The sequence below is a fragment of the Aythya fuligula genome, chromosome 1 (assembly GCF_009819795.1).
Source record: "Aythya fuligula isolate bAytFul2 chromosome 1, bAytFul2.pri, whole genome shotgun sequence".
Lineage (NCBI taxonomy): Eukaryota > Metazoa > Chordata > Aves > Anseriformes > Anatidae > Aythya > Aythya fuligula.
Genome location: NC_045559.1, coordinates 82,629,764 through 82,644,591, shown reverse-complemented (window position 1 = coordinate 82,644,591; position 14,828 = coordinate 82,629,764). Strand labels below are relative to the sequence as shown.

Here is a 14,828-nt window from a genome sequence, read left to right as displayed (position 1 = left end):
GCCTGCCCCTCCGCTCCCCTCCTGAGGGAGCTGCTGGCCACCAGGAGGCCTCCCCTCAGCCTGCTCCAGGCAGAATAAGCCAAGTGACCTTAGCCCTAACTCATACAGCCTCCCCTCCAGACATGTTCCTGTCTCCACAGCCCACCTTTGGACACTGATAGTTTCACGTCCTTCCTCTCTTGTGGCACCCAAAGCTGAGCACAGCACTCATGGTGGGGCTGCACCAGCACAGAGCAGAGCCGCACAATCCCTTTCCTCAGCCAGCCAGCAAAGCCATGCCTGATGTACCCCGGGGTGCTGTTGGCCCTTTTGGCTGCCGGGGCACACTTGATTCATGCTCAACTTGTTGCCAAAACCCCAGATCCCTTTCCGTGGGGCTGATCTCCGGGCTCTCCTCCCCCACTCTGTGTGTACAGCCACTGTTGCCTCATCCCAGGTGCAGTATCCAGCACTTGCTGTTGCTAAATTTCATAGGGTTGTTGATAGCCCAGCCCTCTGATTTGCCAAAATCTCCCAGCAAGAGCAAGCGTTTATAAAAGTGCTCCTTGAAACATGCCAGGTAACGTGGTCCCGAGCACAACGTGGTGCTGCTCAGCGCGCGGTTGCAGCCAGACCGCTGTCACCAACAGGTCAGTACCGCTAACTCTCACGTGCTCCTACCAGAAGCTTCTGTGGCTGTATTGCTCTTTTCCGCCTGATTGTGTGATCAAAGGTGTTAGACCTAAAGATAAAAATAGCAGCAGGATGTTGCAAGGACTGGCAGCAGGGAGGGATCAGAACAACGCGAATACTGTACATGTATAACCGTGTGCTGCACTTTCTGGGACTGAAGAGAGGGAAAGGCAGAGGGGCAGGTTCTCTCCCCTGTGAAGTTTTCTGCCTTTCCACCTCCCAGATGAAGGGGCACCGGATGCATCTGAGCATTTGTAGCCACCTGGCTTGTGTGCCTGTTTCCCCTGGGCGTGCTGCAGCCTTTGGGAAGGGCTGGTGGTGAAGAAGCCCGGGAGCCAGGTGTGAGAGCGGCGTTGGGTTTTGCACTCTGTGCCTTTTGGTTACAAACCATGTAGGAATGTAGCCAGCGAGGGCGTGAACCTAGCGGATAGGAGGCAGGAAGAGCAGTCAGGCCCTTCCGTCACTACCTACCTCCCCCCCCCAGTTTGGTTTTGGCCTTCCCCCACCCCTCTAATTATTTATTAACTACAGCCCAGGAAGCGTTTTGCAAATGGTGAAAATTAAGCCCTCCGCCCAAGGCCTGCGTTTCACCTAGCCTGGAGCTACCACCTCCCTCAGCCTGCCCAGAAACAGGCAGGGCTCAGGGCTGAGCCTGTGCGGGCCAGACACAGGTGAGTCACAGGATGCACCGCACACCCAGGGCACTGCCAGCTGCTCCTGCCCCAGCCCTGGAATGAGCTGCTCTGAGCATCCAGCCATGTTGTGAGGGTGTGAGGTCACCCCCTGCTACTTCCAGTCTTGCTTTTTTTCTTCTTTTTTTTTTTTTTTTTTTTTTTTTTTTTCAGTAGGACGCCCTGGCTAAGGGCTGTGGTTCTTCCTCCACCAGCTGCTGTTAATTCCCCGTCAGTGGGGACCTGCGAGTCACGGGCCTGATGCCATCCTGTGGGTGAGTGCTGCGTGTGCTACTTAGAGCAAGGAAACAGAGCTGGTGGGAAAAACTAAACTGCTGGCAGCAGGAATCGAGCACAGAAGGGAAAAAATACTGTAAAAAAAGAGCTGGAGGACTGGAGCTTTAGTGTTTTAGATTGCTGTTACTGTTGCTCATCCTTGCTTTGATAAAGAAAGAGCAGTCTGTGATGCCCAGTTCACTGCAGTTATTCTGCGAACCCTGAAGCTGCAGAACCTCACAATGGTTTTGTACAGAGAGAGGTGAGGTGGCTGGCTTTTTTAATCCTGGTGACTTTTGTTTTGCTACAGTCTTTATGGAACAGCAGGACAGGAAAAACTTTGCCATCAGTATAAATGGGTGCTCTGCCCTGGGGGCTGTAGTGGCGTGGTGTAAGGAAAGGGGATTCTCATTAGTCCATGGGTAGAATCTGTTTGTCCTGTGGCCCCATGGCCTGGCAGAGCACAGGGCTTGGGCAGGTTACAGGGTGATAGTCTGTATGCCCACTGACCAGCACCAGCTGGCCTTTACTTGGCACTAACACTAACAACTGTCACAGATGCCATTCCCCCAAACGTGAGAGTGGAGCAGACCAATTAAGTCAATATCTGGGCAAGAGGTAACAGAGAAAGCAATGAGTAAGATATCAAAGAAGGAATCAACATCTGCTTTTGTGAAGGCAAATCCTGTCTTGCAGAACTAGATGTTTTGAGGAACTTAGCAAGCTTGCGGACAAGGGAGGACAGCCTTTCCAAAACAGAATTTGACAAGATTTTCTCATGTCAGTCTAAACAAAGCTGAAGCTATGGTATAAGAGAGAAGCTGACACTTTTCTTGAGTGAATAATTTATAGAAAATAGGAAACGGAAGGTGGGAATAAATGTTTGGTTTTTACAGCAAAGGGAAGTTATCAATGGTGACATGTAAGGGTCTGAGCTGAACCATGTGCTGTTCAGCATATTTCCAAATGACCAAATAGAGCTTGAATAGTGAGGTGAAAAAAATAACCCTCCAGCATGTTGACTGCCACCACTCAGCATGGTGTCATTGGCAAATTTGTTGAGGGTGCACTCAATCCCACTTTTTTTGTGTCCATGTTGCCAACATGGACAAAGACATTAAGCAGCACTGGTCTCAATACCAGCCCCTGGGAAATGCCACTCATCACTGGTCTCCACGTGGTCATTGAGACATTGACCACAACTCTTTGATCGTGACTATCCTTGCTCTCTACAACTTTCAACATCAGTTGCTCTTCCTTTATCCACCAATGCCATAACCCCATTGTAGAAGGCCACCAAATTTCTCAGGCATGGTTTGCTCTCGTGGAGAAAAATAGCTCAAAATTTATATGTAAAACATCTGTGAACTACTTGTAACCTCCCTGGAGCAAGACCGTCACCATCAAGTCCATGCAAATGTTTGCTTTATGCATGGTTGTGGTGAATGATGGCAGAAATCATCGTTGTGTCTTTGTATGCTTATGTCTCAGCAGTATTTTGAACACTGTGCAGTTTTGGGTCACCTTTTGCCCTCATCTCCAAAACAATACAACAGAGTTGGAAACATCTCAAAGAGGGATGACAGAAATGATCAGAAGCACAGGATAGCTGTGTATGGAGGCCATCTAAACAGGGTTGGATTGTTCAGCTTGGGGAACAGCTGAGCAAGGATACAGAAGTTAGAGGTCTATAAAATAATGAGCAGCTTGGGTGGGGTGAGTATGAATTAGGAGTTGGTCATTGATTTATTATTCTTTACAACAACCGTGTGTTAATAAAACTGGGCAGGAAACAGGTTATAAGCAAGCCAAAGGAGATGTTGGTCCTGAGGCTTAGCAGTGGAACTCATTGCTCAGTTTCTTATGGACTTGACAGTTGACTACGGTAGCTGCACATAGAGGCTTAGGGAGCATGCGAGGGTGGGATGACGATGACAACGATGATGGTGCTGATCTCTGTGCGTAACCTCTCCTTCTACTCTTCCTTTGACAGCCATTTCGACCTCTAGATGGCCTAGTCCAAGCCCTTGCTCACAGCAGAGCTGTCTCAAATGTTAGTTATATCAGGTTGCTCTGAGCCTTTTTCAGGTTAGTCTTGCACATCTTAGGGAGTGGAGATTCTTCAGCCTCTCTGGACACGCGTGGCAATTGCTGAACCACCCCTTGTGTATGTGCTTTTTTTCCTGATACCTGATCAGAACTTCCCTTTATGCAAGTTAAGCCTCTTGCCTCTTTTCCTCTTGCTGTGTCCCACAGAGCAGAATTTGGCTCCATCATCTCTAAAACCTCCACTCTCCTTTTAGATATTCTTAGACTGCTATTTAAATCCCTTTATTAGCCATCTTTTCTCTAGGTTGAACAAACCTTGCTCTCAGCCACTGAGCTCCTCACTGCCTTAATGGCCCCGTGCTGGATTGTGCCTGTTTTTGGTGTCCTTTTTACAGCAGTCCAGATGTATGTACCTCTTAATTAGCCCCTTTGATTATCCTTCCTTCTAAACTTGTGCGTTTACTAGCTGTGGCTTTGCTCCACAAAGAATTTACATGATGAGGTTCTACCATCTGTGTTGGACTAAAAGCCAAACATCACAAGAGCAGCCTCTTTGCTCAAACCTCTTGACCTGTTAATTACATTATGGAGTCTGTTGCATGCTCTGACCATTCCAGAGGGCAACCTGGAAGATACCAAGCAATTGTTTCTCTGCTGTGATATTTCCCTACCTTACCAGCTGGAACTTCTCCTTGGTAGTTTTTAATTAGTTACCTTGGTGTCTTTGGTCTGGTTGGCCAAGGGAAGCCAGTAGGTGTAATCTTTTTGGATTTCAGCAAACGCCTTTGATACCATCCCTCACAGTATACTTCTGGACAAAATGTCCAGAATACAGATAGAAAAATACATAATACAGTTATATATTAATAGGGTTATAATTAATAGGGTTTCATTAGGTGGGTAGCCAGTTGGTAGTGGGGTTCCCCAGGGCTCCATTTTGGAACCAGTTCTCTTCAATGGTCTTATAAATGATCTGGACGGAAGGTTTGAATGAATACAAAGCAGGTTTTCAGGTGACACTAAATTAGGAGGAGCTGTCAGCTCCCTTGAGGGTAGAGAGGCAGAGAGATCTGGACAAGTTAGAGGGCTGGGCTATCAACAACAATATGAGATTAAACAACATCAAGTGTTGGATTCTGCACCTGGGACAGGACAACCCTGGTATATGTACAGACTGGGGTATATATTATCCAATATATAATAATAATAATATCCAATCAGATTATATCTAATATAGCAGGAATTCCCTTTGGGGACTTTTGCCCAGAAGTTTCTGTCTAATCACTAAACAATATTTGTTTTCTGGGCCAGTTTTCTATGTCAGCGGTTCCGATTTAGGTGTAGTCCGTTCTTTGCGTAAAATTGGTTTCTTTGAGTTGCAGGTTTCTGTGCCTTTAAAGTCTTTCTCTCTTTTTTTTTTTTTTTTTTTTTTTTTAGTATCGGTTTTAAGTCAATACAGCTGGATTCCTGCAGCTCACCACATCCCAGCTTGTCATCTGTGCGAAACTGGAAGCATTTTGAAGGAAGGCGCTGTAGCTGCCTGGGCAGTCTTTCTAGCAATGAAGTTAGTTTCTCAGATCGAGTCCCCTGCACTTCCCTTTGCTGCTGGTTTCTGTATGTCTTGGCCACTACTAGCAGACAGTTCAGCTGTTTGCAGGGTTTCCCAGTCTGGTGGTGTGTAGGGAAGTCTGCAGCTGCAAAGAGTTGAAATGAGCGAGTCTCTTGCTGCTCTTGCTGCCCACCCCACGTGTCTTAGCCACCACACAGGGCAGCTGAGATGGTTCCAAGGAAGAGTCAGGCTCCTTTGCCGCCTGGATCATCCTCTGTGGTCACTGCATTGCTCCCATCTGTTCGTAAGAACTGCAGGCTTTAAAATCAGTGCTATGGAAAAGTGTAGTCACAGGCTGTAGCTGGAAGCGGCTAGTTAACTGGAAATGGTTAGTTTTCTTTCTTTCTCTCTGGGTGTACAGATTTACAGCTTTGGCCTTGGTACGCTGTACTGGGATCTCGAAGCTCCTAGGCTAAGCTCTCTTGATGCTGTGTGGGCCCACCACAGGCCAGAGCTGATCATCCTGCTCTCTGCCTGCTTTCCTGGGCAGCTTCAACCCCTGCCCCCAAGCCTTTTGGAGCTACCCATGCTTCTCTCACGGCTGCATCCTCCAGGCAGGCTGTTTTCAGGATGCTCGTGCTGTGCTTAGGGTGCTAGCCTGGGCCTCTCACAGTCTGCAGGCCCGGGTTTGCACAGCTTCCCTCCGTGGCTGTGCAGAGCACATGGGATATTTATCTGCCAAGGGGGTTCATCAGTGAACAGGGTCACAGAGGTTTTGGCTACGTAGCTGAGGGTGGCCCAGCAGAACCAAGCTGCGTGTCTGTGCGGTCATAACTTGTAGGGTGCTTCGCTGCTGCGTGCGTGTGCTGCCTGCTTCAGCCTTGCAGATGCGTGGCTGACCTTAGGCAGCCGTGGTCCCCCTGGCACCACCGTGAGGATTCGGGGGTAAGAAACACTCATGTTCCTTACTAACCTCTTGGAAAAGATGGGGAACAGAGAGAGGGCTTGCAGAACCGAATTTTGTGGCCATGACTGGAACCTTAGAAACACTGGTAGAGTCAAAACCGATGTGGAAAAAAAAAAAAAAAAAGCAAAAAAAAAAAAAAAAAAGCAAAAAGCAAAAAAAAAGCAAGGACCCAAGAATAACAGGGGGGCTGGGGAGGAAAGACGCAAAAGGAGAAGCAGAAGTGTGTGCAAAGCAGCTTGGGGCTGGGGAGCTGATGGCTCAGAGCGCTTCCTGTTCCTGGAGCTGCGCGTGCCCAGCTGTGCTGGGCTGCTCCTGCCCGTGCCCTGCAGCGGTGCGCAGAGGGCCACGGGATCCAGGCACGCAGTGAGGAGCAGGTTGATGGAGAGGGGCCGAATGGACTAGGAGTGGACAGCAGGAGTGATGCATGGCCAGCTCCCGAGGGGCGCAGACAGAGCTTGGCGTCGGGCGCTCCGTCGCGGACCTCCAACTTCCCTTTTCTCACCAGGGCAAAGAGATTTGTCCTCTGTGTTTTCTGAGTCGCTTTGGTGGTAGCTGCTTGGCCTCCTCCTCTTCTTCTTCCCTCCACAATGGTGAGGTAAGAGGGTCTGAGAAACGTGTGCGTGGGGAGGGGAACCAGCGAAGTAGGGCAGCTTGGAGGGGATCACCTTGGTAGCTGGATCTCGGTGGAAACCTTTCACAGGCTGTGGGGGGTAACGGGCACGAAGGAACCCTTCGTGCTGCTGCTGGTTGTCACCTGCAGAGGTATCTCTAGGGATGCTGACTGGGGACCATTCTTCACTGTATGTCTCCACAAGAGTGCCTGCGATTTCTCGTTTACTTGGTTCTGTTTTCATCTCCCTTGCTAGGTGGTTTCACCGTGACCTGAGTGGGCTGGAAGCCGAAGCCTTACTGAAGGGACGAGGTGTCCATGGGAGCTTCCTAGCCAGACCCAGCCGGAAAAATCAGGGGGATTTTTCCCTTTCAGTTCGGTAGGTAACTTGGAGCCCAACTTCTGTCTTTCCAGGTTTGCTTATGTACAATACGTAGAGGTCCTCATGAGCCCTGGGGTCTCTCCTTCATCATCTCCTTACTCCTTTGACTTCTCTCCATGCCGTAAAAGGATCTGAGCTTCCCCAGTACCTTCTGGACCCTCGCTTAAGTTGCCTCAGGAGCTTCTTTTCCCAACCATCTCCTTCCACTGGGACGATTTGCTATGGTTCCGTGGCAGGAGATGATGCAGGCAGAGCCTTCAAATTTCATGCCTCTTATCCAGCTGCCTCACTGGACTTCTCTGTGCATCATTCCACAGGGTTGGTGACCAGGTAACCCACATCCGCATCCAGAATACCGGGGATTTCTACGACCTGTATGGAGGGGAGAAGTTTGCCACCTTGTCAGAGCTGGTGGAGTACTACACACAGCAACAGGGCTCGCTGCAGGACAAGGATGGAACCATCATCGACCTGCGATACCCGCTCAACTGCTCTGACCCCACTACAGAGAGGTATGGTGAAAAGCAAAGCTGCTGGTATGGCTGTGATGAGACCTCCTCCATGCTCCATGGCCTTCTCTCTGCCCTGCCCACGTCCCCACAGGGCAGCCTGCAAAAAGTGTCTCCTGGCTCCCTGTGCTTCCCCAGGGACCGCATCCCCACCAGCAGCTGGACATGCCTCATCCCACCACAGCCGACCTCGCAGGGCTCTATTTACACTTTTGTTTTTTTGGTGCCTTTGCTATTTAGGCAGCGTTCATCAAAAGCAACGCTTGTGGTGTAAGTTGCATCCACAGCGGTAGGCAGGGTGGCATGGCGTGGGGCAGCCCCAAACCTCCTTGCTCATCCCAGGCCTGGCTGGCTCGTGAGGCTGAGCGGGGCCACGCTCACCTGCTATTCCTGGCCCGCTCAGCCTCCTTCCTGCCCTGCTTTGCATACGTCTCTGACACCAAGTTAAATCAAATCAGGTGGTTTTTGCCCTCAGTGCTGTGCTTTCAGCCTGCCTGACGCAGCTCCGGGGAGCAGTCGTGCTGTGCCCTGGGGCGGGGGCAGGCTCAGGGGTGGGGGCAGGCAGGTCCCCCCGGTGCACCTGGGGAGCAGGGCACAGCCACGCTGCTCGGGACGTGCCTGGGGACACCCAGGTGTGCTCAGGGGCAGTGGTGCAGAGCGGGCAGTGTCTGTGTCCCGGCTGTCCTCTCCACTCGAGGCCGTTGCGCCGTGGCCCTGCAGTTTCCTCTCTTCCTCCCCTGCGGTTGGAAACTTCTCCCCCCCCTCAAGGCTCTTACGAAAGCTCCTCTCACTCTCTCCCCAAGTGATTTTCCATCACGTGGCTCTGAAGAGCTGGGCTCTGCTGGGGGGGGGAGGAAGGGGGGACAGGACCCACTGACTCCTTCCTACGTGGGGAGGGGGGGTCCCAGAGACCTCTTTCCTGGGCAGGAGGGGAACCAAACCTTCCCCAGGGGACATCTCAGCACTGGCAGGTGGTGGCTGCTCGCTTCTTTGGGAAGAGGGTGAGAAACGAGGGGTTGCCATGCTGTGGAAGTCAGCAGCTATTGCTTGCAGTGCACGAGGTGAAGATGAAGAGAAACTGAAGCTGGCCAGCACTAGCTGAGACACAGTAATTGCCTGCCACATCTTGCTCTCAAAATGATTCCTAGAGGTTGCGTAGAGGAGTGGGTTGCTCTGGCTGGAGTGCAGAGGATGGGTGAGTGAACGCCCAGCTGTTTCTGTGACCGTGGCATGGCCTCCTGAGCTAGATTTTACTTCTTGGGAATAGGCAGCAGAGGAGCTGTAACAATTCCAAATTCATCATACCACAGCAGCAAACCTGCTACCATGGCGCATCTAAGCACCTGCCTGGCCTTGGCTGCAGCGTGTGCAGCGATGTAAGGAGTGTGCCTGGTGCTTGCTGCAGTACCTGAAGTGAGCAGCGGCAGGAAGAAGCGTTGCAAGTCGGTCTGATGCAAGAGCTACCTGCTTTTGAAATGCTGCTCACCGGGGAGATGGCCCAAATGGCTGTGGCTGCAGCTGCCAGGGGAGCTTTGTGGAAGCAGGACGGAGCTGTGGTGAGCACGGCCTTTGGACAGGAGCACCAGGGCTGAGACAGGTCCAGACCCAGCAGAGCAGCAAGTGGGGGCAGTGGGAGCAGTGCTCCTCCACCCCGGGGTGCTGCCAGATCCCACCAGGCAGGCACGCACCTCCCTGAGACCTGCACACGTGCGAAGGGGCTTGGCAGTAGCTGTGCCCTTTGCACCATGCTCGTGTCCCTCTGCACCCTGAGCCATCCTGCAGCAGGGCAGAGAACGCCTCAGTCTGCAGGACTGTGCACGTGGATCAAGAGTAGTGAAGGCACCAGAAGCAGAATGTGGGCTCCAGGTGGCTCCTGGCATTCATCCCCATGGCTAGGCTGGTTGCTGCGGTGTGACGTGTTCAGGGAATGGGAATTATCCTCTGACTGAAGAGGTTCAGAAAGGGGGGATGCTGCTAGAGGTCCAAGGAAAGTATCCTTCCCTAGGTTGGTTCTTTAATGGGTCTGATCTCACCGCAGCCCTCTGTGTGCTGCTAAATTCCATGGGAGAGTTTCTGACTGACCGCGTCAGTTTTGTTCCCTCAGTGCTTGAGTTTCCAAAGCACTCAGCAGCAGTAAGGTTGGAGTCCCAATAATACTGAGAGGTGCTAAAACCCACAAGTGCCCTCCCTGAGCTGATCTCAAAGCCAGTAAGCATTACTTTTTGTAAGGCTCTTCCCTTGGTTTCCCTCCGTTCATCCTTCCTCCATTTCTCCCCCTCTCCTCTCTTGCTTCAAACCTTCTCTTCCCCCCACAGCTTCTCCTTCCACAGCTTGCTGCCCTGTATGTACTCTTCAGCGAGTGGATGCTCGAGGGCATCCACTTGCATCTCCACCTCTCTCCTGACCTTTTCCTGTTTTTATTTTTCTAGATGGTACCATGGGCATCTGTCAGGCGCGGCCGCTGAGTCACTTCTCCAGGTCAAAGCCACACCTTGGACCTTCCTGGTGCGGGAGAGCCTCAGCAAACCCGGGGACTTTGTCTTGTCCGTCCTGACCGACCAACTGAAACCTGGCTCTGATGCTCCTTCAGCTGGGGCAAGCAGCGCCTCCGGGGCCCGTCTCAAAGTCACCCACGTCAAAATCATGTGTGAGGTGAGCGGGTGGGAGTGCCACAAAGTGGTGCCTGTGACTCTGCACCTCAGCCTTCCCTTTCTCCTGAGCATTACCAGCTCTGCCTGTAGGGATGCTGTGGGATGTAACATGTCCTTCCTCCGTTTAGAATGGGCGTTACACAGTTGGAGGTGCTGAGAAGTTTGACAGCCTGGCCGATCTGGTGGAGCACTTCAAGAGGACTGGAATTGAGGAAGTGTCTGGCACCTTTGTGTACCTGAAGCAGGTAAATCCCATCTCCTCTGTTTCTCAGGGATCCTTTGGAGGGACCCCCTTGCTGTTTGTTTCTGCTCTGTGTCCCTCTCCTCCATAGCACACAAAGGAGACTCTGAACTCCAGCAGCATCTCTCTCATGCCAACCCATTGTGTTTTCCTGTCCCCAGCCCTACTATGCTACAAGGGTGAACGCTGCTGACATCGAGAACAGAGTGCACGAACTGAACAAGAAGAGTGTATCTGAAGAAACATCCAAGGCTGGATTCTGGGAGGAATTTGATGTAAGAAACTGCTGGGGAAATTACTTTGGGGAAATTTGGGGGGGAGTTCCTGTGCACCACCTCATTCTCCATCCCTGATTTCTTTCTGGACACAGACTTCTCAGGAAGTCTTGCAAATCCATGCTGATTTATCTCTGAGAGAAGTCTATTTCCTCGGGGGTGGGGTGTGGGTGGGGTATAAGTGTCATCTTTAAGTGATTTAACCCAGTGAGATAGAAATGTAGTTGTTCATGGATAGAACTAGTCACCAAGACAGTAAGGACACGAACCTTGGACTTCTCGAGTCTAGGTTTCCTTTTCACTTCTCTGCTCCCCCACAAGCATACCCATGTGTCCTAAGAATTGCCACCCTTCCTTTGAGTGTCCACCTTCCCTGTCATATGTTGTGGCTTTACCATAACTTTCTCCTGTTTTTCAGAGCCTGCAAAAACAGGAAGCCAAGCAGCTGTTTGACCGTCATGAGGGACAGAGACCTGAAAACAAGAGCAAGAACCGATACAAGAACATCTTGCCCTGTGAGTCCTGCTCCTTTGCTGTTTTAAAAAATAAAATAAAATAAAAAAGGCAAGTAGACAGAGACTGGAGAGGTGTCCAAATCACTTCTGGCCCTGTCTCGGCCTGCCCTGTCTTCCAGAGTGGATTATGAGGCCCTTAATTTGAGGATTTAAGAGCTGATAAGAGGTCACAGCATTTTCATGACCTTGAAGGAAGGAAGAAAGGAAGTTTACAGCAGACTGGATTATAGATTATGGTCTGTCATGGGGGGAGAGAAACGGGAACACATGTTAAAACTGGTCTGACTTCAGAGAAGGAGTTGAAAATATGTAAATATATGAAATGGGTATGAAAATAGACCCATACTGTGTGCATTGGGTAATGTGGGTGAGATGGCATGGGGCAGCGAAGGAGCTTCATGTCACCGGGCACCAAATACCTCATAACTCTGTTTATTCCTTTGCTGCACCCCTAGTTGATCATTCTAGAGTCATCCTCCAAGGAAGGGACCCAAACATCCCCGGATCTGACTATATCAACGCCAACTACGTCAAGGTGAGGCTTTTGAAAGCTGGCAGTACACCCAAGGTGGGGGGGGGGAGGCCTGCCAACTCCTGCAGCCCTCCTGACCTTCCCCTGTCCACACCCAGAACAATCTGATCAGCCCAGACGAGTGCACCAAGACCTACATTGCGAGCCAGGGCTGCCTGGATGCCACAGTCAATGACTTCTGGCAGATGGTGTGGCAGGAGAACACTCGCATTATTGTGATGACCACGCGGGAAGTAGAAAAAGGGCGGGTAAGTCGCTGTTTGCAGGTGTTGGAGCTGCCCCCTTTTCCCCTTCAACCATGGCTGTTTTTTTTCTCTTTCCTGCATTTTGCCTGCCTTCACCCTCCTGTCTCTCTGTGCAGAATAAATGCGTGCCCTACTGGCCGGAGATGGGCAGCACAAAAGAATACGGTCCCTACCTCGTGGAGAACATTGGGGAGCACGACGCACTGGAATACAAACTCCGCCACCTCTGCGTGTGCCCGAAGAACAATGTGAGTGTGCCTGGCTGGGGGCTGCCGTGGAGCCTGCTGGGTGCTGTGGTGGTGCTGCTCTTGCATCAGTCCAGGGTTGTTGTTCCCCTCTGTTTTGGGCTGGGGCACTGGTGGAATCACCAAGGGGTGCACAAAACTTTGGCTTAAAACCTAGCTCTCTTTGGGACAGAGGTCAGGGTTGGGTCTGGGTTGCAGTTTTACCAGTGGGGTATTTCTGTTATCAGGGTGATGCTGTGCGTGAGATCTGGCACTACCAGTACCTGAGCTGGCCTGACCACGGTGTCCCCAGTGAGCCAGGAGGAGTGCTGAGCTTCCTCGACCAAATAAACCAGAAGCAGGAGAGCATCCCAGCTGCTGGGCCCATTCTGGTGCACTGCAGGTTGGTACAGACCCTAGGGTCTGAGGGGTAAAGTCTCTGTCCTGCTGCACCAGCCGTTCCCTAGGACATGTGAGCGAAGCACATGCCAACCCTTTCTCCTCTTCGATGTCCTCAAACCAAACCCTGCTGCCTGTTGAATCCTTGACTCTTTCATGGCACCAACAAACCGCTGCTATGAGTGCTGCGTGAAACAGCTGCCTCAGAAACAGCTGCGTTTTGTTTCAGCCTGTGCTCAGCTGGGGGGCATGTAGGTATTGATGTACAGGCAGCTCTGATCTCTGCTTGTTCTCTCCTTACAGCGCTGGGATTGGCCGCACGGGGACGATCATCGTCATCGATATGATAGTGGAAGCAATCTCCACCAAGGGTAAGAGGACCTCAGAGTGCCTTGGAAGATACTGAAAGTATCTTGAAAAAGTGCCTTGAAAAGTGCCTTGAAAGCTACTTGGAAGGAGGGGTGGGAGGTCCATAGAGAGGGGTAAGGGAGTTGAAAGCTTCTTGACTGAGCTCCACTGTGACTGCTGCTGGTGCAGAACTGGGAGAGGGGGATGTCAGCAAACATGTGCAAAGCTTTTCTGGTGCCCCTTGCTAGGGCTGGACTGTGACATTGACATCCAGAAGACCATCCAGATGGTGAGGTCCCAGCGCTCAGGGATGGTGCAGACAGAGGCCCAGTACAAGTTCATCTACATGGCCATCTGCCAGTTCATAGAGACAACCAAGAAAAAGCTGGAGGTTATGCAGGTAAGAAAGCAGACCCTCCTATCCTGTGAGCCAAAACACATCACAATGAGGCATGTCAGTGTCTCCAGAAATTCATTGCCCCACAGTTCACTCCTATAAGAGAACACAGGTGCGTTCACCTTTGGGCTAGGGGTGGGCAGAAAACACTGAGCCTGAGGACTTCAGTCAACACCAAAATCCACTGAGAGCCTAGCATGATGCATGGTTTAACAGCCAGAATTCTCCTATGGTACCTCGCACACTTTTCCCAGCCTGTACTCTTCTCAGCTTGCATTTTCTCTCCTGTAGTCTCAGAAAAGCAAGCAAACTGAGTCTGAGTATGGGAACATTGCCTACCCGCCTGCAATGAAGAACGCGCATGCCAAGGCCTCAAGAAAAGCCTCCAAGTAAGTGCTGACCCTCTGGCAGTGCTCTCCCTGCTGGTTCAGTGGCTTTTCCCTTCTGCTCACTTTTTCCCTTTTTTTCCTGGTCTAGCAGGCAGAAAGAGGAGTCAACAGTTTATGAGAACTTGGGCAAAAAGGAGGAGAAAGTACGGAAACAGCTCTCCTCAGACAAGAAGCTGAAAGGCTCACTGAAGAAAAAATAAGCATCAATCAGCAGGTTTTGAACACGGAGTGCAGAACCGGAGCTTGGATCCAGGCTGGCCTGTCTCACATTCCCACCTCACGGACTGGAACTAGGCCTTCCCCATTTCTTCCATGCCATCTTCCAGTGCTCTGAACCAGGCTGCTTCACAGCTCAGCTGACCTCACCGTCCCTCGCCCACACAGGCCTGTGAACTCGCTCATTGTGCTTCATCATTCATTAACAGGAAAAAAAAAAAATAAATCACACCCTTCTTTCCCTTCTTGTGTGCACACTGGCACCTAAACTCACCCCCTGCTTCAGCAGCTCTTCTTCTTGAGGAGTTACAGAAGAGCTTTACAGAAGCTACATCTCTACCTGCCCGTGAGTTAAAGAGTTTAGCCTGTTTAGCGTTCCCCAAGGGCTCCTGTTTTAAAATACATCATTTCAGCTTAGCCTGCCTGTAATTCAACAGGTAACTGCCTATTCTTTTTATCCTGACCCTCTACCCCCCAGCCCCTCTTCTATTTGATCCTGTAAATATGCCAGAATTTGATGTGATGGCCATGTTTTCACTTGTGTTTGTAAATAAAAATGTATTTGTTTGAATGCTGACCTGGAAATTTTCTCTAGAATTGGGGTATAGCTGTTCTCCTGCTTTCATTTACAGTCCTGCAGCCTTACAACAGCTCTAGCTTAGTTTTCATCAGTTCTGGCAACTTTATGGTGGCGTCTTACTGCGAGACTGG

General features: G+C 51.0%; 1 protein-coding gene across 2 annotated transcripts; it reads left to right on the top strand.

The window, feature by feature from the left end:
• Positions 1 to 6,704: 6,704 nt before the first annotated feature.
• PTPN6 (protein tyrosine phosphatase non-receptor type 6) lies at positions 6,705 to 14,620 on the top strand. Of its 2 annotated transcripts, none has more exons than XM_032197676.1 (15): positions 6,705 to 6,779; positions 7,051 to 7,173; positions 7,494 to 7,688; positions 10,115 to 10,337; positions 10,465 to 10,581; positions 10,739 to 10,852; positions 11,271 to 11,367; positions 11,823 to 11,902; positions 11,998 to 12,147; positions 12,261 to 12,392; positions 12,617 to 12,771; positions 13,071 to 13,138; positions 13,364 to 13,515; positions 13,804 to 13,901; positions 13,993 to 14,620. In XM_032197676.1, the coding sequence occupies exons 1-15, from the start codon at positions 6,772 to 6,774 to the stop codon at positions 14,099 to 14,101; spliced, it is 1,821 nt and encodes a 606-aa protein (XP_032053567.1). In that variant the 5' UTR covers positions 6,705 to 6,771; the 3' UTR covers positions 14,102 to 14,620. The 2 variants fall into 2 exon arrangements, with proteins under 2 accessions (XP_032053567.1, XP_032053559.1); XM_032197668.1 differs by having other exon boundaries at positions 13,990 to 14,620.
• Positions 14,621 to 14,828: the final 208 nt, after the last annotated feature.